This window comes from Sesamum indicum, linkage group LG9, assembly GCF_026168435.1.
Source record: "Sesamum indicum cultivar Baizhima isolate 11 linkage group LG9, ASM2616843v1, whole genome shotgun sequence".
Taxonomy (NCBI): Eukaryota; Viridiplantae; Streptophyta; class Magnoliopsida; order Lamiales; family Pedaliaceae; genus Sesamum; species Sesamum indicum.
Genome location: NC_142665.1, coordinates 5,629,676 through 5,653,215, shown reverse-complemented (window position 1 = coordinate 5,653,215; position 23,540 = coordinate 5,629,676). Strand labels below are relative to the sequence as shown.

The window sequence follows — 23,540 nt, the reverse complement described above, 5'->3', positions numbered from 1 at the left end:
TTAAATTTTTTATTCAAATTAAATTTTGCTGAATCGACTAATGTCTAAATTGCACATTTGATTGTATATCAACCATAAAAATACTTATTGGAGTGTACCAACACTTGTCATGGTATAAATTCAAAGGACAATTTGATAATAAAAAATATTCTTATACAAATTAAAATTGATTGAACTATACACTAATTATATAATATGTGTAAAATACTAATTATTCTTATAAACACTTGTCATATCAACCATTAACGTCCATTTGATTATGAGTGTTTTTTAATAAAATCAAATTTGATTGAATCGGTCAATGTCTAAATTATACTCCAATCAAGTAACTAATATAAAACAATTGATAGACTCATATAAACACTTGTGGTGATAAAAAAAAAATAATTCAAATTGAATTTAATTAAATTCAAATAAATTATATTATATAATATATTTATTACATACTTAAAAATATTTATAAAATGTTTTATATTTATTATATAATTAATTAATTTGAGTAAGAATTTTCTTGTCCGGTTGAAATTTGTAAAAGCTTTGTCAAATTTATTGAAATAAAATTTAATTGATAAAAAATCATTTATGGTTTCTCTCCTCAAATCCCATGAACTGTGAAATAATTTACAATTTTTTGGTGATTTGGCCGAAACTAGATCGGAGTTCTAGAGTGTTAGGCCTGGAAACCTCGCTGATCGGAGAAGGTGAACGGAGAGAAAGGGGCGGCGGACCCCCTTCGTCTGATCGTGTAGTGCGTCCGGCACGGTTTGGAGGAATTTATGAGCACGAGGTTTCGATACTCTGTTCATGTAAGCCATATGTTTTTAGTATCTAACTGGTTTTTCTTATGCATTTCTGTTCCATAAATGGGATTTTACGGTTCATGCTATTCAGACGACTGAAATGTTGTGAACGCTTGAATTTTGTGGATTGATAGTGACGAGGATTCTATTTTGCCATTTCCAGTCTGGCGGTTGTTTTGGCTGATTTTTGATAGGAGAGGTGGGAATGAGGTGCATGATACTCTGTTTAAAGTTGGGGCTGATATTCGTGCTGCTTCTATCTGGTACGTTTCCTTTTGAGAAGGGTCAGTTTTAGTTTTTCTTTTTCTTTTTCTTTTTCTTTTTGCTTTTTGACATTAAGAATTTATGTACCATTCATGATTAGTGCTCTTTCTGCTTTAGGCTACTAGGTGAATTTTTTTTACTTGTGGAAGTTTCTCTCTTTGCATTCAATTCCATTGTTGGCAAGGGGATAAAGAGAGGAGAATTTTGTTTAAGGTTGACTGCTGATTAGTATTGTAGTAGCTTTATTTAGTGATATCAATGATGAAGTGGATTGCAAGGTAAGTGGGAAGGACTAATTAATGACTTACATACAAGCATTCTTTGCATACTATGTGATATTTTCTACCTTATTTGCATGCACTAATGCTTCACCATGGGAAGGATATTTTTGGTGATTTATGTATGGAGCAGGGGTACAATATTCTAAAAGACAAGTTTGACATCTGTATATGATAGATTATGGGTTTGTGCTTGTTTCTGCATGTCTTTGTACAACCAAGATGGCAAATTGCTTTTTATGGCATTTGATCGTTTGGTTCCTCTTCTCAGTTCCTGTACCAATAAAGGCATTTTCCAGAAATTATATGCAATGTGAATATGCCGTCAAGAAGTGGGCATCCTCTTCCCTTGTTTCTGAAGTTAAAGATGATAAGCATGCATTGAGGGACTTGCTCTTCTTCCTACACATACCTCGAACAGGAGGACGCACATACTTCTATTGGTAACTTTGATATTACAAAACTTGTGGTAAACCTGTCACCCTCAAAGAGAGGAAACAAAACCTCACACATGGAATTATTATAATATACTTTATTACATGTACCTACCAATCCCTTTGTTGCTTTTCTTCTTTTTTTCCTCATTTGTCGCAGTTTCTTGAAGAAGTTGTACTCAAAATCCCAGGAATGTCCACGGTCCTATGATAAGTTAAGATTAAATCCAAGGTATTTATAATTGTCTAGACTGTTACTGCATGAGAAGTCTTCTATCAATGTGTTTTTTTTCTTTGCTTTGTGTGTGACTTTTCCTGTTTTGACTCCACTCAAATATTCAAAACATCGACGAAGATAGGCTTGTCAGGTTGACAAACATAGCTTGAATAAAGAACAAAAAGATAATAATATCAATTTATTTTCTTAAATTACAAAATGTTATGCAGTGAGTTCCACCCTAGAAACATCTTTATGATAATGCAAAAGGAAACACATATAAGGCGTAAATGTTTATAATTTAGAGGCATGACATAGTTATGAGAGTTACTGATCCCAGTAGCCAATTTTCAGGTTCTGCCCATAGCAGATATCAATCTTGATGAGTTCACTCCATTGGTGTGTGTTTGCATATACATACTTTAGAAACAATTTGAGGTCATGTTATAAGGAGCATATATCGATGGTTGCAGATACATATGCGTACTTGGGTACTGATAATCGAATATTCAGTTGTTGCCAAATATTTTTTGGCAGAAAAAAGCTCCAAAGTCTAGTGATGGGTGGCTATTACCATATGAGAAAAATAGGAAAATTATCCAAAAGTTTGAATATGCTCGGCTGCAGTCTATTGCGGTTTAGCATTTTAGTGATTACTATACTTCTTTGCATTTGAGGAATTAGGGTTAACAACTTGTTTGGAATTAGTTATTGAGTTTTTAAAATTGAGGTTAACTTGTTTGCGAACTAGTTACTTGAGGTCAATGGAGAAGTTACCAATTGCTGTAACTATTGTATTATTAATATTACCTTTTTGTGTCAAAAAAGGATAGAGAAAAATGATAAAAACTGATCAAATGGCCACATATAATCTCATTGTTCTAGTTCTTTCCTGTTGTTACTTCATTATTCATTCAACATGTTTGCTTTCAGTTCTGTCCTCTTTTAATCGTCAATAAGTGTGCACTATGTGCTATCTGTAACTATAATATATAGGCAAAATGGACGGTAGAATAGCTATTTCTGTGAATTTTTCTGGAGCTGTCTAAAATATGTTATTTTCTCTTTTGCTCAGAAAACCACACTGCCGGTTACTAAGTACCCATGACGATTATAGCATGATCTCCAAACTTCCCAGTGAGAAGACTTCAGTGGTGACAATACTTAGAGACCCCATTGATCGTGTGTTTAGCACCTACGAATTTTCAGTTGAAGTTGCTGCTAGGTTTTTGGTTCATCCTAACTTAACATCTGTGGCAAGAATGGCCCAATACAAGCGCCGTAACGCATCTATAGTGAGCACAATGGATGTCTGGCCATGGAAATATTTGGTTCCTTGGATGATAGAAGATCTATTTGCTCGAGTATGCCCAACAATTTCAGTGATTTTCTCATGTGATATCTCTATTCAAATGCTTGTGGAACAAACTGATGCATATGAATTCCAACATTTGGCTGTGACATATTATTATTGCCATTTTTCCTAATCTGTATACTAACAAGGGCAATTATACAAATGTCAGACCTTAATCAGTAACAATCTGCATTATGTGAATTGTGCTTTTCCATTCTTCTTTAGTGTGCTTTTTGGAGATTCTACTTCTCTTTAACCTCGTTATATATTTCCAGTTTGTGGTTTCGTTAGACATTTTCTGATTTTTGGTTGATCATGTAATGGCTCTTCCAGAATAAGAGCCTATTTTATCACCATCGATGCTGTACTTCATGATTATCTATCCATTTCTATATTCCTAATTCTAGTATTATGAAGACAAATTAGATGACTATATGATGCTTGAATAGATACTCCTGTGATGTTACTCGAACTGCATCCTTTTTTAAACAGTTCCCCTTCCATCAGGCAATGTGGTTTTATAGATGAAATGGTATGCTACCTTATGTCAGACTTATTATAAATTGTTTGGAAATTTAAGGTGAATTTATTTCCTAGAGTTCATCAGGTGCCCCCTATTTGTGCTTCAAGCTTCAAGCATTAATAATAGTATGATTTCATATGTTTCCTCACAATTTCTCTATTCCTTTTATTGAATGCTGAATTTTGTCATGTTAATATTGATCATATCTCTGCGACTTTTGATTGAAATAATTCTTTGAATTATGTAGTTCGTGATGGACGGCTGTTCCTATATGGTTACGGTTGTAGGTGGAAAATAAGATTGTTATTACAAACACCAATTTGTATCGTAGTAGTTAAGATTTGAAATCTTCTTCTGCCCTCTCACTCTGGAATATTGACATCACTGCATGGTCTTTGTCTGTGTATTAGATATACTATCTTACAATCAGTTCGATATCTTGTGCCAGAGGGATGCTAGGAAACTTAGAGGGCAATCTCATTTAGAAGCCAGTAACCCATATGATATGGAAGACATATTGATGCCTCTACATGAGTACATTAATGACTCTATTGCTCGGGATATTATCCACAATGGGGCCACCTTCCAGGTATTGTAGGGTCCTTTAAGTGATTCTTATTTTCCATGATTGTTTCAATATTATATCTGGTGTTGCAAAGGCATGCTTTAAGAATAGATCCTTTGCTAACGCTTTTTTTGCTTTTCTTTAAGAAGAATGAAGAACAAAAATTATATTTATGACTTCTGTCAGCTATCTTTACTATCGGAGTGTTTGTAATAGCTTCTACGTTTATTGTGAGAGTATGTTATAGAGAATGTTGTAAGTTACACGTAGTGAGTGTGTTTGAAAACAAAGGTAATACACGTAGTGAGGGTGTTTGAAAACAAAGGTGAAAAGTGGAAAAAAAGTTGAAGTTGGAGTGTTTGGGGAAATGGCTTAATATTTACAATGTTACAAATAAGGTGTAGAAGTTGCTTGTAACTTTTGGATTAAACCTAGTTAATTTGAACCGTTCAAAAACTGTATAAAAAACACTATTTTTAATTTATTTTCTGCAATAAATATAAGTGCTGATTTCAAACGGTTGCTAACGCCCGCTCTGTTTGTTTTCAGCAATTACTGTCTTTATGATTTTGTTAGTACTTGTATGTTTATGATGCTCTGCTTACAGCAATGGAATCTTGGATCTGCAGGACTTCAAAATGTCCTGCAAAATATGTCGCTGTGTTATTCTTTGCTTGTTGAATACAACAATAAAGTGATTTGCAAACCATGCTATAGATCCTCAACTTTCCCATCTTGATCATGAGTAACTTGAAAAGGAAATTATCTGGAGGCATCATTCGGAGGTTACTCCCCTTATGAATGACGATAGGTGGCAGTTGAATGCACTCAGACATTTTCTTAGAAATAAATGAATGAGTGGAGATAGTAGATCTCACCTTAAAGCTCATTTAGAATCAAAATATCTGAGCAGACTCTGGAAAGTTTGTTCTGAGAGTGATTACCTTCTCTTGCAAAATACACAACTAGTTTCATTGACTTGCTCCTTTGTCGGATTGCCTGGGTTTTTACTGAGCATGGAATAGATTCAATCGAAACACAAAAAGCTTCTCATTATATTTTCTCTTTCTCGGTGCTCTATTAACTTGGAATCAGCTGCATTGAAATTTGGAGCAAAGTCAACAAACATAGGAGAATACTTGGGTGTTTCAGTGTTAATGCTTCAAGATATGGATGAGCCAATATCCTTGCTAAAGGTAATCATATTTGCATCTCCATAGATAAGTTGTTGGAGAAAGGAATAGGTCAGTTAGCATATAGCCACATATTGTCATCCACTACATGTAAGCAACTTTATGAACCTAGAGTATTGGAGGGGGGGTCATAGCTTTTGAGAATATCACTAGTATGGAACACAGCTGCATAAAAGTGAGAACTGTAGTTTCTCTGAGGTGGAGTAGCCTCTGAAGACGTTGCAATTCCTAACCGAAAGTTTGACTATGATGCTTTTTCCAGATTTTGGGGGTTTCACAGCCGGAGTCATACTTATGTGATATGGTAGTGTCACAAATATCATGCGAGAAGGAATGTGGAATGAGTTACATGTTCAGACCTCTGGGAATAAGATAAAGTATGCATTTCAGAAGATGACTGATGCACAAGTAATCAATCAATCAAACCCCAACATGCATCTTGTGAGATTAGTAAGTCGTCCACTGATTACAAGAAATACTGATAAGATTGGGTGGTATGTGATCCGGGGTTGAAGTTGGGACATTATTAGGAGAAAATATTCACAAGCAATATTAGGGGGCACGGAATTATTGTATAAAGTTAGGAGACAAGTGATCTAAAGAAGATATTTTGAGCACTTTATATCAGCAGAAAATATTATCTTATTCTCCAATTCTAGAATTGTAAATCTAGATCCAAAGGGATCAAAATTACGTATTGGTTACATATAAAACAACTAATTCTGGAAATGATAGTACGAATGCATTTCTTTTTTATCTTCTATCTTTTCTCAGACCTTATATCTGTAATGTGAACTTTTTAGTCTCCAAATTCTCAGATTGCAGGTCTCACGAACTACTCCTATTTTGCGGAATCCCATGAAGTGCGCCATTGTGTACTTAGATATCAGACCCTTGGTGGATATGTTCTTGAAGTTGCCAAGGTAGCTGGAGAAAGTCTCCCTAAGCATGCCAATCTTAATTATGTGCATCTCCATCTTCATTTTGCCTTGAATCATGGTAGATCATTGTAAATGTTGCAGAAGAGGTTGGACAATATGCTTTATGTTGGACTTACTGAGAACCATAGAGGATCAGCCACCATGTTTGCCAATGTGGTAGGTGAGCAGGTGATATCTAAGCACACTACCTCAAGCTCCAGTACGGATGTGGGTACTGATGACTTAGGTTAGTAATGTAAAGTAATTAGTCTGTCTCTTTATTTATTTAAACTAGTAAGACATTCAGAAATTATCTCTACAGGTTTGGGAATTGATGAATTCTGGGTGTCAATTAGTTTGATATTACAACATTACAGTATTATTTTGCTTTATCTGAAAAATCGTATGTTTTCTTCGACATCTTAGTTGTTAGGCAACTATTTAGTATATCTCACCATGAGTCTTTCCATAATTTGCTGGATTATTTCATATTCAGTTTACTTCTTTGCATGATTCTAGTTACTATCCTTAAATTGCTTCTGCCTGCTAGTTCTGAGGACAGAACTCAGTTTTGAAGTAATTCATCTTGAATTTCAATACGCATAACCTTAAATGCGATGGAAGTAATAATTTTCCTTGACCATGTGCTGTATGTTTGCAGAAAAGAGTTCCTTGCACACCGTTATGAGATCTGATGCGAATTATCAAGTAAGAAGCTGATAAGATTTCATCTTAATGTGACTTGACAACGGAATTACGTGAAAGAGAGTGCCTTGTTTTGCTAAATTACAGGGGAAAAACACTTATCAAATGCTGAAGAACGTTTCATCAATTAACAAGGATGAAGCATCACGTGAAAATGTTTGCCCACGACATTCTCTTATTTTTATATATATACTTGATGTTGCCTTCTTGCCTATGTCCTCTATTTGCTTCATTTTTTTAAAGTAAGGTCCCTCTTTTATCAGTCGACTGCTGCTAAACTTATGGAAGCATATGCGTCCTGTATTTCAACCTTACGGAAAGCCCAAGCACAGCGGCGTATTAATTCTCTGAAGCAAATTTCTCCAGCAAATTTTACGAAAGATGTATGCATATCTTAAATTGGTATCTGGTCCAGACAATGAATTTGCTGGGCAATTATTGGCTCGTTATGATTATGCTCTCATCACTGCTAATATTGCTACCTTTGAGTATTTTCAGGCTCGCCACCAGGTTCCTGAACCAATTATCCAGGAGATTGCATCACTGAACAGCCTAGACATGGAGCTCTATACTTATGCTAAAAACATATTCAAGAAGCAACAGGAACATGCAATGCAGAGTGTAGTTTATGCTGTAAGTTCACATGTCTTCCTGTAACTTATATCCAGACTTAAATTTTATCTTATTGCATGTTTGGGCCTGTACAATTTTTGGAGCTTCGTACGCAAAGCTGCAGTCATGTAATTTTTAATAGAATACTTCTTAGAGTTGGAAAAATGACAGAACATTTAATCAAGATGATCAGGACAGTTGTGTTCCCTGAACTAGGGCCAGTTCATTCGGACTCTCTCATAACATATACTGTGCGACCTAGTGGAGTTTGTGTTTCTTGATTATAGACAATCAATTCTGTCTTGTTGGCTATCAACCCTCTTTCCATCCTATAAAATAAGGATTGTGTTTGCAGTAGATAGTTCAAATTCAGTTTTTTCTCGAATTCGGGAAGTTGCTTTTGTCTTTTCTTACCATGTTAAACATAGTAGCATAACTGCTTAATTAGAAAGTTCAAGCACATTACTGCTTGTCTAAACTTTTAGATCTCATACCCCGAGTTATGTGTCAATTCAAGTGTTGAGCACTTCGACTTTCAAATTTTCTCCAAATGAATTAGTTAGCTATAACTAGCCACATTTCAACGTTTCTTAAAACAGTGGATACTAGAACTTCACACACACTCTGGTTGTGTTTTCCATTCTTAGTTTAAAGCTGTTAATCCACTTGTCATTAAACTTAGAATAAAAATTTACTTCATGATTGGTTGGTGTAGGTGATTAACATGTCGAACCTGGTCAATGATATTTATTTTAGTTCTCTTGTTGCCGCTCTTTGAAAGACATCAAAGCATGTCTCTAGATAATCCTCCTTTTAATGCTACTGATTGCAGGACAGGCCGAGCAGCACCCTCCCTAACAGCACATATTCCAACAGCTGCAGTCCCCATTATTGGAAATCCCTCTCCGTAGCCACCACTGGTCTCTTCTTGCTTCTCTACATCTCTGTTTTCCCAAACGCAAGAAGACAATCAAAAACTAAATTGTCTGTGTTTTATCACATATGTATAAATTCACAACCACAGAGGAATGTCATTGTAGAAGGTGCATAAATTCAAGAGATAACTGAGCCTCATGAGCTACGATGCTGGACTGCTCTGCTGAGACTCCACTCACTCATTCTACCCAAACACGTCCAAAAACATATATGAAGGTAGCAAGTTTTTCCAGTTTAGGCGTCGAAAATGCAGAGCTAGTACTAGCCCCTTTAAATTGGAATACAGATTTGGTATCCCAACCAGGAGCATCAGTAAAATTCTTTACCAGCGAGGACACTTTTGACATGCTATTCATGTGTGATCTCAATGATTTTTGCCACGAGGGGTTGTTGATTGTAAGAAATTGATTTGGTGCAACATTTTTATCATCATAGGAAAAAGAATAGTCTTGTTTTGTTGGATTCCTCTTGTGTGAGTCATTTCTGCAAATAGTTGTAGTGACATGTGGAGCCGCATACAGGGTAGTAAAACTATATTCCTGCAAGTAAATAGTTTTAGAGATCACATATAGCAAAGCAATTTGACATAGTTTGATGTTGTTGATTTAGAGTTTGTGTTAAACTTGATGAAAAGAACACACTAGAGAAGATTTGGGTTGGGATCAAGTTTGATCCTGGCATTTCTCTTACTACAATTGCCTTATCGACCACCAAACGTTGTAGCCCTGTGATTTAGATCAAATGTGCACACTCATAATAAAATCCTTACTGACGTTTGTTGGGATTAAAACGCATATCTTGACTTGTGTATTGATTTTCTCCACACAAGTGAATACATAATGGCTTTTGACATGTTTTAGAGTGTCATCCCTACTTTCTTAATTTTATTTAAAAAAGAAAAGAAAAAGAAAAGAAGAAGAGATAGATCAATAGGGTCATATTGGAGAACCAATTGAATTGCTTGGTCACAGGTATGATTGTTTGATTTCAAAGTAGTTTGAATTATATAGAGTACAACTATATATTTTCATTTACATCTATAGTGTCATACATGATGCATATATTGTGTATTAAAGAATTAGTTTTACCAAGTGACCTGAATTATAATGAGTTTAAAAGGCAATGTTTAGAAGTTGAAAAAATCAACAAGCATGATGATGAATTATTTTGTGGATTATAAAATTTCAGCCCTCAAATCCAAGAGAAAATAAAAAAGCAAATGCCAGCAACTACATACGATGCTCTGCATTGAGGAAGTCAGAAATGAATGGAAAGGGGCTTAATTTTTCAATTTTTAACATCGAAAAGATGTTATAAACTTAGATTTTACCTAGGCTTTTATGATGTAAAATTCAATTCAACTTAATCGCTAAATGTTACTTTCGCTAAAATCCATGAGGACATTGCTAGTTCAGTCACTATAGTCCTACCAATATATTAGTAAATCAAACACAATTTTTGCTGCATCAAATATTATAAGGCGATTACTTCTATTTCATAATGCATCCAATATATTGTCGGTGATAGAAATTTGAGTTTTGTTAGCAAATAAAGAGAATGGTAATATATGAACAAAAATGAAGGCAATTAGTGGTTGACTGAGACACACAAATGAAGCAAGAAAAAGAGTGAGGACTAGAAATGATTCAAAACAATATAACAATTTTCTTGTTGCAATAATGCACAAAGGCCCATCCCTTATTGGCATGTGAGGTGTTGGGATTTTAGGTGGTGTTTGGCTTCCCATAGATTCCTGTTTATTTTTCACAAATATGTGAGTGTGGAGGAATTTCCATCCCACCCACACCCGCACCCGCACCCATTCCCACTCCACTCCTTTCAGATATTTTGTTGTAATCTTCTGCGTTATCTGTAGGGACTGCATGCAAATGATACATCATTCTTACCCGTATCATACTTTCCAGTATATGATAATTACATGGTAAATATTATCATTTTTTAGGTGATGTTTATTTTGTTTAATATGACGAAAGTCCATATAATTATTTAAAAGAATAAGAAGAAAATATCATTGTTTAGTTAGTTATAGATATATTATGTTTAAAATATCACTTTAAAAGTATAAACTTTAGAAGACGTTCATGTTACTTCTAATAAATTTTGTTATCATATGATTTCTCAAAATAGCCTTTTCCCAAAATCCTTCAAACTTAGCAATTGAGGGACCAAAATAATATAAGATTAGTCTCCCAATTTTGATATTATTTCATGACCCTTCATATCATCCATACGTGTAAAAAAATGTTTGATTGATTTAAATTATAATAAAACAATCATAATTTTGAAGTATTAATCTATATCGTAATAAAGAATAAATTGTATTATAAAATTTGTATCAAATTTAAATGAAAATCTTTAGTTGATAGCTTTAGTGAAACAGAAGATAGTAGAGTGAAAGACATTTGGTATCAATTAGTTGTGATGATTTGCCAACTTTGCTTGGTGATCATTAATTTCAAACCAATAAATCATGAGAGATCCATCACACCACCAAATTTCCAGTCCCATGCCAGCCCTATAACATGTTTTTTCAAGACTTGAACAAAGCCACGCAAAGTACGTTCAATGGGTAAGAATGAATAATTTTCAATTAAATAATTATATGATCAATTCTCTCTGTCAATATAAAAATTATATTAATAAATAATTATATATACTATTATAAACAATTTTACGGTCTTCAAATATGTTGTGACGTGTAATAATAATTGAATTCAAACTAATAAAAAGTTTTTATTTAATATAAAAAAGTGAAAAAAAGAAAAAGGGGGGCAAATGTCAAAAATACACAGAAATTTGGCTTTGCTCACAAGTCACACAAACACGCACGGTCCATCACTCTATGTGGACCCTTCGGTTTCTCAATCAATCATCACCCAACAGCATTTTAAACCAAATGGGTCCTCCCCGCACCAATAATACCATCTTCATCATCGATTCCCTCCAAAAATCACATCATGCTGAAGACGCACGTTATCCCCCCTGCACCAGCACCGCACCCAATAACTACCACCTCCCATACAAAACTAAACGTTCTCTTTCCCTAAAGTGAAAACAGTTCAGTCGGTACTTATACGTTTTTCTCCCAAGTCCAATAGTACATACAATTCAGACAAACCCCACATTTCATAGATTACATCAAATTCAAAGAATACAAAAGACTTGTCTGCTCTCTCTCTCTCTCTTCTTACCCTATCTCCCTTTTTCTGCTAAAACCCCTTTTTCATTTTTCCTTCTCTCTGCCGATAAATGTAAGATATCTCCTCCAAATCCCAATGGCGTGAAAGTGTTTAAGCTGCTGGTGAGTACCAAACAACACTTCCATTTTCATGCATTTTTTCCCATTTCCCAGTTTCAAGTTTTCACTTTTAAGTTGGCACTTTGTATTCTTTGTTTGGTGCATGCATTTATTCTCGTGCTCTGTTTGGTTGTTGCAGAATGGAGGGAAATGGGTTTTCCAGAATAGACATTCTTGGCCATTTCTCTGAGGTTTTTGATTTTTCTTTCTTCTTATTTTTTTAAATTATTTATATCGTACTAAGGTTTTCTTGATAATGGGCAGAAAACCCCCAAAAATTATTGGCGTATTTTCTTTTTCTTTTTTCCCCCTCACCTTTTTGTCGGCGACGTCTTCGTATTCGTATAGGTTTTTAGGGCAAATGTTTGTTTGGTAGAAGTAGCAGCTGTTTGTGATGTAACGTATGGAAACGATGTCGTGTGATGGCGAAAGGGGAGATAAAAAAACCACTTTTTCACTAATGAAAAAGGAAAATAAAAGTAAAAACGCGTACCCTTTTGTTTTTTATGCTCCTTTTTGTCTTCCTAACAATTCGGTTTTTTTTTCACCTTTTTATTCATCTATACTATTTATTAGGGGAGGCCCTACAATACTTACCATAAAATACCCTTAATTATACGTATTCATTAATTAATTTAATTAATATTTTTTTAGTTTATACATGTTTAAAGTTAAATGTATATAATTAGTTTTGATAGTTGTTCATTTTATCTTCTTTTTTCTCATTCAACTAAATAAATATAATAAAAATTTAAATTATGTAGAGGATCCTAGTACTATTCATCAAGGCACGTTGGAGGAATTGATTTTGGTTGTCAAATGTGAATTAACTAAAGTAATTATAATATTCTTGTTTCTTCCACAAATAACTATCTCTTTTATTAATTAATTCTATTAATAATTTTTCAATTCATGCACATCTAAAGTTAATACATTTCATCATGTGTAATCGTATATTCATTTTTATCTTCTTTAACTTTCATTTTATTAAATAAAGATAATAAAAGTTTATATTATACATGCACAAGTAGTGACTAGTTTTTATTAAAATTCCGTCATATGGGGAAAAACTAAAAAGGAAAGATCTTTTGTATTTAATTTACCATTGTATTTAGTAATAATAAAAGAATAATTTTTCAAAATACACTTAGCTTTTTCGTATTGTCTTTTGATCCTCCCAAGATTTTGAAGGAATTTGGTGATTAGTATTTTTTGTCAAGAAGTGTTGTAAATACATGTAAGTCATGGGAAAGTTTAACTAAATCTAACCAATCACATAGCTGCTATAATTTTCACTTGTATTGATTGGTTCACACTCCAAGTAATTAGCCACTCCGCTCAGAGTAACCAATGGAGATTTTGATTGGGCTTGGTGCGTCAAATTCGATGTGGACTAGAATTTTTCATGTCCTTCCAAATTTCTGCTATAACCCTTAAATTTTAAAATACATGCGTGCTTGTCTTGTTGGATTCTTGATCGGAACAAATATGTCGCGTTTGTTGTGTGTCTGACTCTTAAATTGCAAGTTCTAACACTGAATAAGTGGACTTTGTGTGTGTATTGTCAGAACATGGGTGAAGTTGAGCCTTATAGTTGTTGGGATGGGGTTGTCGATGGAGCTGCCGGAGATGAAGAGTTCGACAACATACTCAGTATTTTGGATTTTCCGATGGACAGTTTGGAAGGGGATGGATTCGTCGGAGACTGGGACGCTACCAAGTCGCAGTATCTCGGGCCTATTCCATCTGATGTCCTAATGGGGCCACCTGCGACTGCTCGAAGCAAAATCGACACTGCTCCGGTTTTACTACCCGTAGCAGCTGCTCACGTGAGTTCTTATTATTTAATTTATATTATTTTTTATTTTTGTTTGAAATAAGATGCACATGTTTGTTAGTGAAATGAAGGTAAAATGATTGTTTTTTCCTTTAATGCAAGTAAAATAGAATTTATGAATTTAATTAATTTTTTGCTTATGTTTTATTCTTTTACTGATCCAAGTTCTTTTTTAGTGTTGAATGATGATTACAATAATTAAGTGTATTTAGAAATTATTTTAAAATACATATTTGGTTTTCACAAAAAAAATTTAAGGAATATAAATATATGTTGAGATTATGTTTAGAGAATTTGGCTTTTCATGCATAATTTTTTGTTCAATTCCACATTTTCCTAAAATAATTTCTCATTGACATATATACTTCATTATTTTACAATTTTACTTCTTTTTCTTTTTTATGTATGGAATACACATCTATAAATTATGGACGCGATATATTTAATTGGAGATGAATGACATTTGTTTTACTGTACCTTTTAAATGGATAAGATGGATATAATTTTGAGAAAAATAAAAGTATTAGTGTCTTTAAGTTTTGAAAATACTTATAAAAAATGTTATTTTTATTCAAAATTTCTGCTCATAAGAGACCCACCTATACTTTTGTAACATGTTCTCGAAAAGTACTTAAAATTGCGGTTTTTTAGTTAAATTTTCCATATGATAAGATTGACTTAAGACTTAAAGAGAAAAATTTCTAAAAATACTAAAGAAAAACAAAACTTAAATAGAAAAAGTATACACTCATTTTTCACATTTTAATGTCTCAAGTATTGCACTTGAACATCTATTCATTAACTTAATTGTTATAGAAAAAATGTTATTACTTTGAAAAATACGAACTTCGTGTTTTGATGTATTTTATTTCTCTCTTCATTTAGATCTGGATTTAAATAAAGCCTAAAAGATGTAAATAATCTCAAAGTGAAAGGAAACATGATAATAGTATTCTTTTTCTTTTTGATATTTATATAATTTTTTGCTATGGAAAATTTTATTCATTAATTGCAATAAAATTGAGAATGCGTTGTATGAAAACATATAATTGTTGTGATGGAAAATATTACAACATTTTCGTTTTCACCAAATACTAAAATAGGATTTAGGTTAAAATCAAGGATGTTATAAATTAATCATTTATGCATTATTAATCAGTTAATTACCTAATTATTAAAAGTTAAATGTCCTTTTAAGTGGACAACAAAGTAATGTAATTTTTGTTTTGCAATTACAAACGTGTTTGTGGGAGTTTTCAGCATGTTTGTTTTTGTATTTTGTGTTGGCGAGAGATGAATAAATATTAAGTAAAACACCTTGAGTTGTGTGTTTTACAAACACTTACGGAAATATTTGTGATGTTCTTTATTGTCTTTGAGACAACTAGGAAATAGAAACAAACAAGAACCTCAACTTCTCAGAATGTTTTAAGGATGATATACATACTTAAAGAGCCTCTTGAAGACTTGTTCATATTGTGGAAGCATATAATAACGGAAGCCTTGAGGGTCATTGTATGCCTAAAACTTATAGATATATGTTTCTATTTCGGAACTCATCGGAGTTTACATATATAGACGGTAGATACCTATAGAAGCTTATAGGTCGGAGCCTTATAAAGGACGATGATGATGTCTTTGGAATATGTGGTGCGTATTTTTCCATTGATATCTTAAAAGCTGCTCTAAACCTAGATTGATATTTATCATCCGTTTCAGGTGTTGAAAAGAACAGGAGGTAGCAGCTCGTCGATAACCAATTAATCTATAGCGATAAAAGATCTTAGTTGAAAACTCATAATTGTATCTGAAAATTTTGGGGAGTCATTCTATAGAAGCTGTTGATGAATTCCGAACTCCATCAAAATTTTTGAAGTTTGTCAGGCCAAGTGTAAGACAAGAATGTTGATGAAAACAATGATGAACTTTAATGAATGAAAGAAAATTTGATAGACATCCTCATAGACGAAGTAAATAAGAAAAACACAATAGCGGCAATCAAAGTTGTGGAATCTCTACATATAAAATTAATATTTCAACTTTTTGAGCACTTTAACGTAAAAATTCGAGTTGCGTTGCAGTTATTTTCTTTGGTAACGCATCAAGAAAGCATGAAACCATGTGTCCACGGTTTTGTTGCATGTCCTCGAGCGATTCAAACCGTATACGTATCACAAAATCAGTTTAAGGTTAGAATATTTAGTGCTTAAAAAAACATCCAAGTATACTTGTCATAACAATTGCTAGCGGAAACTAGGTCTAAAATGCATTGTCATGACATTTATTAAGTAGATTAGTTTAGAAATTGGAAACAAGTTTGTCTACATTTACCTTTCTTTATCTGTCTTTATGTTTTATCTTTTTTCTGACAATGTGTCAAAATAAACATCAAGATTAGGTATTACTTTGGCTGTCTAATCGCACACAAAGTAGTACTCGTTTACTTATTTATGTATGTAATTTGTTTTATTCCGAGAATACGTTTCATGTTAGGAAGAGTTTGTTGCCTCTAATTATTTGCTAAATATTTGGTGTCACCCTTATTTTCACCTTTGTTGGTCTAAATGTTGCTTTTGATTTTGAACGGCTCCTTTTTCTTCATTGCCAAATGATCCTTAAAGATTGACGCAACTCCTGAGCCGAAGCAGCTGCCTTACCAACTTGAAGATACCTCCGGCCCGTCTATTCGCCGACAAAACACGTACACTGAGGTACAAGAGCAAGGTGTATTCCGGACACAAAGCCCCATTTCTGTGCTTGAAAATAGTGGCTCCTTGGCCGGGAAGAGCCCACTTATTAAAAGACATACCGGTAAGCGAACCAGATCCAAACGAGCAAGACCTTCAGGTGTAAGTCCGTGGCTTTTGATGTCACCACCACTTGCCCCGCCATCTGCCTCCAGAAAGACTCACAATGCCAGGAAAACTAAAGAGCGGAGAAGGAAATCGTCATCATTTCGGTCATCACTTGCTGTGGAAACCACAGAAGACTTGTCATATGCTGCAAAATATCAATTTCCAGCGTCTGACCATGTTGAACCGCAAAATGCTGCTCTGCAGCGTCCAGCCATTGTTAAAAAATGCACTCACTGCGAAGTAACAAAAACGCCGCAGTGGAGGGAGGGCCCATTGGGGCCGAAGACTCTATGCAATGCTTGCGGAGTCCGGTACCGATCTGGACGTCTGTTCCCGGAATACAGACCAGCAGCGAGCCCCACATTTATTCCATCTCTGCACTCGAACTCGCACAAGAAGGTCATCGAGATGAGATCAAAAGCTAAACAGCAGGTGAGTAACATCGAGGAACACCCAGTTTCGCCCCAGATGGAATTCATTCCCATGAGTAGCTATTTATTTGATCCTGTATGCTGAAAACAGGTGGTGTCTCTTTTTAGTTAGGATTAAAACCAATTTTAGTTCTAGTGGTGTTGTGTCAGGTGGTGTTGGGGTTGAGTTTTCTTGGTGAAATGTAGTTAGAATCTTGTACAAAAGTTGAGGTGAGTTGTAGGTTTTAGGATAATTGTCGGAAAATGGAGCAAAGGAGCAGATGTGTTCACTAGATTAGTGCGATGACTCATGAGAAGCTGGAACTAGGTGCAAGAATTGCAGTCTTGTTATGTTGAATTCAGAAATATTTAATCATATTTTCTTTCTTTAGTTTGTTTCTTTCACATTTTTTGTTTACATGGTGGTAATAATGCTAGGCAGTTCATCAACTTCTGTGAGATTTTATTCATCCAACTGCTCTGGTGATACGCTTCATGTGGGTTTGTGCTCACCATGATGCTATTATCACATAATTGAGCAACACATCGATTTAATTAATAAAATAAATTTATGATTTTAAATTTGTTCGTAGGACCTCTAATCTTAACCGCAAAATGAGTCGGGCTTTGAATCTTATTGCACAGAAAACACACTCAAGTTTAATTTGTTACGTGCAACAAATTGAGCTGGAATGAGTTTCAAGAAGTTGATTTTGATTTTCATCCCGTCCTCTTGTACTTATTAATTTGATTAATTAATTTTTAGTCAAGAACTCTTTATTAACCTTTTTTTTTTCTTTTTTCTTTAGAGCACGTTATTTGTGCTTGTATTAATTTAAATTACCCCAATTTATTAGGGGATGGTAGGTGGGTTTGAGGTGATAGGGCAGGACACTTGATGAGTTCATATACCAGAATCAATTGAATACATGTAGTAGTACATAATTATATAATTTGGACCATGCCCCAAAGTACAAATAAATATTCACTACCTGTCTATACTCTTGTACTTTGATGCCTAATTTTCTCCAACCATGGAACATAAACATTAATTCATTTTATACAAAATACTGCAGGAAAAAAAAAAAAAGAAATTGAAACCGTCTGGGTTGAAAGTCAGATTAACGAAACTTTTGAATTTTCAATGACAAAAATACTGTACATTTCTCGTAACAAGTATTAATTGTATTTATCATGTAATCGATTCGATCCTGTCAGACTTGATTTTAATAAGATTCTTTTCAGTCTCTACAACCTTGGAGCTCAATAGAATTCCGATCTTGATTTTTGTGATTCGACAATAAATCCCATCAATTATAGAATCAATAATGTGATGATATGACATGATTCTTATGATATATTTAATATTTTTACGTTCACTCTTCATTTATGGCATTGCTAAATAACTAAATTCAAATTTTGGAATACGTCGAAAGTCCGACGATTAATGTGATTTATTCAATTAAAAAACTTCAAATTACAATAAGGAGAAAAGGGAAAGAAAAAAAAAATAGAGAAAATAGAAAATAACTTCGATTAAGGGCGTTGTTTAATCGAAATATTTTTCTTCTTATTTGTTTACCTGTATCAAAATTGGTATTAATTCCTTTCTAATTAAGCATAACCTCGTAATTAATAAATCTTTGCATCGAGGTCGTCGTAATTTATTCTCGTACTTATGTGGTCGAGAATTTATGGACACGTTTTATTTTACATAATTCCATGTACATCAACATTAAGACTAACTAATTAATACTAATTCATATGTCCCATCTTTTGTATATTTATTATTATTCTCCTCAAAGTCAATAAGAGTATAGTAATAAAATAAAAATAAAGAAGAAGGTGCTAGAGCTAAGCGCACGTGCCTCATTGAATGCATTTGGTCCCCTTGGTTCTTTCGATCACGTGAGATCTTGTATTAATTGGGGGAATAAGATTTTTTATCCCATAAAGTACGCTTGTTTTAATTTTGGTCTCATAGATTATGAGATTAGTATTTTCAATCTCGTAATTTATAAAAATTAATATTTTTTTATCGCTATCCATATTTTTGTTTATAATTTAACATTGTTGAGCACATTGTTGTTAAATATTTTTTGGCTAAAGAAAAAATTAGAACGTTTTTCAATTTTGGACTACTTTTAGGAGGAAATACAATTATATTTGAGGGGAGGAAAACAATAATAATTTTAATTTATTTTTTTTTCTAATAAGTTTGAGAAGAGAAGTAGGTCGTGGGTAAAATTCTGTTGGAGTGGTAACGCTAAAATCAAAAATTTATATGTTATATTTCATATTGGTATTTAATTTGGATTGTATTATATGTTACACTTGAATTATTAATGAATTTGAAATTATAAATTTCAAAGATCTAATAATACGTTGTTTAGATAGTTTAAAATTTAAAAAAACTTAAATACTTTAACTTTAAATTCGAGATATACAAAGTTATTTGAATTTTTTTTTTCGAAATTCTTTCCTCAAAATTTAGATCTATCAATCCAAATATTACTTTATTTCACAAGTATGTCTGTGGTTAAAAGTTTATTGTCATTTCTAACTTCAAATAATTTTTTTGCGCCCAATCTCATTATTAAAAAAATTCATTTTATGTCACAAAAAATGTGATTTGTTAGCCAAAAGAAAAAGAAAAATTGTCGAAAATGGAGGGAAAATATGTGTAAACTATTAGCTGAATATTTATTTTATTTTGAGGGGTGGCAGTAGTTGGGGAACGTTGGGGGTGGCATAAATGTCGGATGGACAGTGCAGCTTGCATGTCCTCTTGCAACGCAAGTTGGGATTGTGAAAATACCCATATTACCCTGAGTGCCCAGTTATGGGTAATGGGTAATGGTCCCTCACAACTCACAACAACAGTGTTACGTCCTTCATCAAAATTACTAGCCATGCAGGATGAGGATGAGGATAATGCAGCACCAGCACCAGCACCCCCCTATCAACCACAACAATCTCTCTCTCTTCCTCTCTAATAAATATGTATTTGTAATTACGATAAAATGCAATAATTATAAGTTAAAGAAGAATATAATATTATCTACACTCGTTTAAACAACTCAAATTTAATTTGAATTTTAAATTGTTTAGAATTATTTGATTCGATCATTATAACTTATTTAGATTAATCCTGATATATAAGTCATTTAAGTGACAATTATCTCTGTAGGTCCTCCAAATTCAAATTTATTGTTCCAAACGCAACCTAAATTATCTATTTTCACCCCTGAAAAGAGAGTGCAAATGTCAAGGTGTGGATTTCTATGTATGTACAACATTTGACAAAGAGCATGTCCTAAATTACTATAAATACAGTTGCAATCTATTATTTCTCAGCCAACAACCTTAAATTATTTGGGCATATATGATACATAGAAGAAAGTGGAGGTTTTTCATAGTCAAGTTCTAATCCAACATAGAGCACATACTTAGTTCTTGACATCAACATTCCTCCATATCCACCTACTCTTGGAAACTATTGATACTTTAGATGTGTAAGAAGAGATTTTGGCTCTATATATATCTAGAACCATACAGTATTATTCCATTACAAGGGTCTATTATTTTCTTCCAAGGACCACCTAAGATAAGGACAAGTCCTAGGGCTGGCTTTTTGGGCCCCATGCCTACATAATTTGGTTTTCAAGTACTTTTGGTAATTGCTCTTGCAACAAGTCTTTGTATTTATAGGGTGGCACACTGGTTCAATTGATAAAAACGAATCACTTTTTATTATTTTTTCGATTTCATGATCATATTCGTATATGAAGTTTGCAAGTATTTGATTCTACTCATGATAGTGATCGAAGTCGAAATGATTTTAATTTTTTTGTGACTAAAACAAAGAAATCCAATATATAGTCTATCAAAAAGTTGTGTGTTCGATTCTCATATCAATTTTATAATTTTAAGGGCATTTTTAATTTATAATGATAATCGGAGCTGAAGTCATATGAACGACGAATAAGGAAAATCATGGTGTGTGTGTGTGTGTAAATGTGGGGAAAGGGAAATTTTAATTTGGATCCGATTCGATCGAACTTAAATTACTTATATGACAAGTGCAATATACTTGTAGAGTGATTAGTGTACAATTTTAGAAAAAATAATCAATTACATAATAAATATGATATATTTATTTTGTGATTAGTTTAATTTAATCAAATTTAATTGGAACGAAAATTTTTTTATGGAGAAAAGAGGGAGGTGAAGACACATTATTAAGAAGGAGATTAGGTTGTGAGTACAGAAGAGGCACCACTCGCAGTGTCTGTCACATTTAATGTTGGTTTGAAAGGACATGTTGGCAATTTGTGCGGTATGTCTGTGTCAATGTTCTCCCTCCCACCTACCACTTTCAAATTCTTTGCAGTGTGGTTTCCCAAATATGGTTTAAAATGTATGGTGAAGGGTATTCATTTTCAGCTGTGTGTGTGGCATTATCGATAATAATGAGCTTGGCCATCTACAAGCTAGTTCAACTCATGCTATGTTTGATACAACAATTTCAACTACAAATGGACATATACATATGTGTGTATCCTAGGTGCAGATGGTTTTAATTGAAATATAATACATTTAAGGTAACGCGGGCTTTAATTCTCTATTTTAAATTTGTATTTTATTCAATATATATATATATATATATATTGTATATAAAATTTATGTCATCTGCATGTTTAAAAATTTTTAAATATTGTGTGGTGTCTAAAGATATATAAGGAGCAGTTCAGATTTTTTATTTTGAATTTGTATTCTATTCAATATTTCAAGGTAAAATACATATTATCTTATGTGATATCTAAAATATTCAAATAGTTTACTGTTATAAATATATATATATATATATATCACATAACCCTCTTTGTTTTTTTTAAAAAAAGGTGTATATTAACCCCCTCTCCTTTAAAATTGTATTTCACGCGCACACAATGCGAGTGAGTATGTATTTTTTTTATAAATGACCACACTACCCCTATTTTTAAATTATTCATATTTTAAAAATACAATGTAAAAAATATAATTTAAGTTATATGTATATATATGTAATGAAACCTTGAGAGATATAAAACGGAGAAATGGAGATAACTCGCCGATGGACGGGAGATTGGTTGTGGGTGGATAGTCAAAATGCTCGTCACTGGACGGAGTTTCCAACAATAGTAGATTCGAGCCAAGAGATGGTCAGACGGCAGAGAAAAAACAATAGAAGATGGGGGTGCGGGTTGGGGTTTGTTGAGCAAAAAAAATAAATATAACTCGCCCACAGATTGGATATTTTCGATGGGTGAGGTTCAAAATGTTCGTCGTTGGACAGGTTTTCCAACAATGATAAGCTTGCGTCGAGAGGTGGTCGGATGGCGGAGAAAAAAGCAATAGAAGATGGGGGTGCGGGTTAGAGTTTTTTAAGCAAAAAAATAGAGATAACTTGCCAAGAAATTGGAGATTTGCGGTGGGTAGAGTATCGAAATGCTTGCTGTTGGACGAGCTTACCACAATAGCTTTCCAATTGTGGTAAGCTTGCATCAAGAGGTGGTCGGACGGTGGAGATATGAAAGGAAAAAAAATTAGATTTAGAATATGTACATACAAATATATATACATATCTATATATTAAAAAATATATAATTATCTATATATTAAAATAATATATTTTAATTTTTTATATGTATGATTAAATTTGACTCACAAGTTTAGATTAAATTAAATATAGGCATTGATTTAAAAAGTATTTTTGTCATTTCAACATCAAAATCATGTTTAATACACTAGGGGCAATGTGCACCTTTTTAAAAAATATAGAGAATTATATAGTATTTTTTTTCATCACAAGAGTCTAATTGAATATTTTGGATATCATATGCTAAAATGAATTTTACCCAATATTTCACTTACATATATATGGCACTTTTATAATATTTACATCGTCTGTATATTTAAATATTTTTTACATCTCGTGTGGGGTATATAAATAAAAGATGTAAGAGTGAAATTTTAATAAAAGTTGGGGCTAATAAGAGTTTTTGTTTAAAAAAAGAAGTGGTTGTCAACAAACCAATGAATTTTGCAACAACTTAAAGCAAGGACAAAATGAAGATTCAACTAATACCAATCATGAGCTGAGGAAATATGTGTAAAAGTTCAGTTTTAGCTTTGTAGCTAACATATCTCACTTAACTAAGTTGTCATGACGGTGATGTTGATTTCTATGTATTTGTCATTGTTCACAACTCAAAATTCACCTCATGTTTTTTTTTTTACTTTTTATTATTTCAGGTGTTTCCGTCCTATATTAAT

General features: G+C 33.1%; 2 protein-coding genes across 10 annotated transcripts; both read left to right on the top strand.

Annotated features, from left to right (window-relative positions):
- The first annotated feature begins 505 nt into the window (after positions 1-505).
- Positions 506-9,265, top strand: LOC105170727 (protein-tyrosine sulfotransferase). Of its 8 annotated transcripts, none has more exons than XR_848516.3 (14): positions 507-806; positions 964-1,063; positions 1,614-1,785; positions 1,937-2,008; positions 3,069-3,357; positions 4,319-4,459; positions 6,447-6,551; positions 6,651-6,795; positions 7,210-7,256; positions 7,341-7,409; positions 7,517-7,636; positions 7,752-7,886; positions 8,703-8,785; positions 8,890-9,265. XR_848516.3 is itself a non-coding variant. In XM_011091622.3 (14 exons), exons 2-14 carry the CDS (start codon positions 1,006-1,008, stop codon positions 8,931-8,933), a joined length of 1,485 nt encoding a protein of 494 aa, XP_011089924.1. In that variant the 5' UTR covers positions 507-806; positions 964-1,005; the 3' UTR covers positions 8,934-9,265. The 8 variants fall into 8 exon arrangements, 7 of the variants coding, with proteins under 7 accessions (XP_011089923.1, XP_011089924.1, XP_011089925.1 ...); XM_011091622.3 differs by having other exon boundaries at positions 8,698-8,785; XM_011091621.3 differs by having other exon boundaries at positions 506-806; positions 1,937-1,990; positions 8,698-9,265.
- Positions 9,266-11,880: 2,615 nt separating this feature from the next.
- On the top strand, positions 11,881-17,613 carry LOC105170726 (GATA transcription factor 11). 2 transcript variants are annotated; one of them, XM_011091617.3, is made up of 4 exons: positions 11,881-12,123; positions 12,260-12,311; positions 13,689-13,949; positions 16,579-17,613. In XM_011091617.3, exons 2-4 carry the CDS (start codon positions 12,261-12,263, stop codon positions 17,326-17,328), a joined length of 1,062 nt encoding a protein of 353 aa, XP_011089919.1. In that variant the 5' UTR covers positions 11,881-12,123; position 12,260; the 3' UTR covers positions 17,329-17,613. The 2 variants fall into 2 exon arrangements, with proteins under 2 accessions (XP_011089919.1, XP_011089920.1); XM_011091618.3 differs by lacking the exon at positions 12,260-12,311.
- The last annotated feature ends 5,927 nt before the right edge of the window (positions 17,614-23,540 follow it).